The following is a 472-nucleotide window of genomic DNA, read 5'->3' as shown; positions in this document are numbered from 1 at the left end:
TTGTCTCCAATAGCTGAAGTGTACCAATGATGAAAATTACAAACCTCATCTAAGAAGAACTTTCACTCAGTGGCTGACAAAATACTTGTTTGCCTCATTGTACAATGTCCTTCTATACTAATACAGTGGCAATAAATAGCGAGGGACAAACTCAAATTTACTCCATTTTTTTTTTAGATTTTCTCAACTGGTAGACTTGTGGAGAAATGACACAAAAACAAACTCACTTGTGTTTGAAACCAGTAAAGACACTCAAACAAAATGACTACCGTACATAGATACTTTATTAGGTAAGAAGGGAAACATGTACAAACAGTAAGATTTGATAACTTTATTCGTCAGGTGATGCCATGTGTCCTCTCAGAACGATTTTCTTGTCGAGGGTGGGCACTTGGAACCAGGGACCGTCTCCGTGCTCTCTCATCTGTCGACGCACCTCCAAATGTGTCTTTCTGTTGATGACGAGCAGAGA

At 39.2% G+C, this 472-nt stretch overlaps 1 protein-coding gene across 1 annotated transcript in view; it reads right to left on the bottom strand.

Annotated features, from left to right (window-relative positions):
• Positions 1–266: 266 nt before the first annotated feature.
• The window catches only part of ndufb5 (NADH:ubiquinone oxidoreductase subunit B5), a 6,906-nt gene continuing 6,700 nt past the window's right edge, over positions 267–472 (bottom strand). Inside the window, exon 6 of the mRNA XM_037674616.1 lies at positions 267–452. Within this exon, the coding sequence (XP_037530544.1) occupies positions 332–452 (121 nt within the window). The 3' untranslated portion in view covers positions 267–331. The remainder of the gene's footprint in view (positions 453–472) is intronic.

This window comes from Nematolebias whitei, chromosome 3 (genome assembly GCF_014905685.2).
Source record: "Nematolebias whitei isolate Nwh7 chromosome 3, NemWhi1, whole genome shotgun sequence".
Classification (NCBI taxonomy): domain Eukaryota; kingdom Metazoa; phylum Chordata; class Actinopteri; order Cyprinodontiformes; family Rivulidae; genus Nematolebias; species Nematolebias whitei.
Note: the sequence above shows the minus strand (reverse complement) of the source record. Positions and strands in the feature narration are given on the sequence as shown.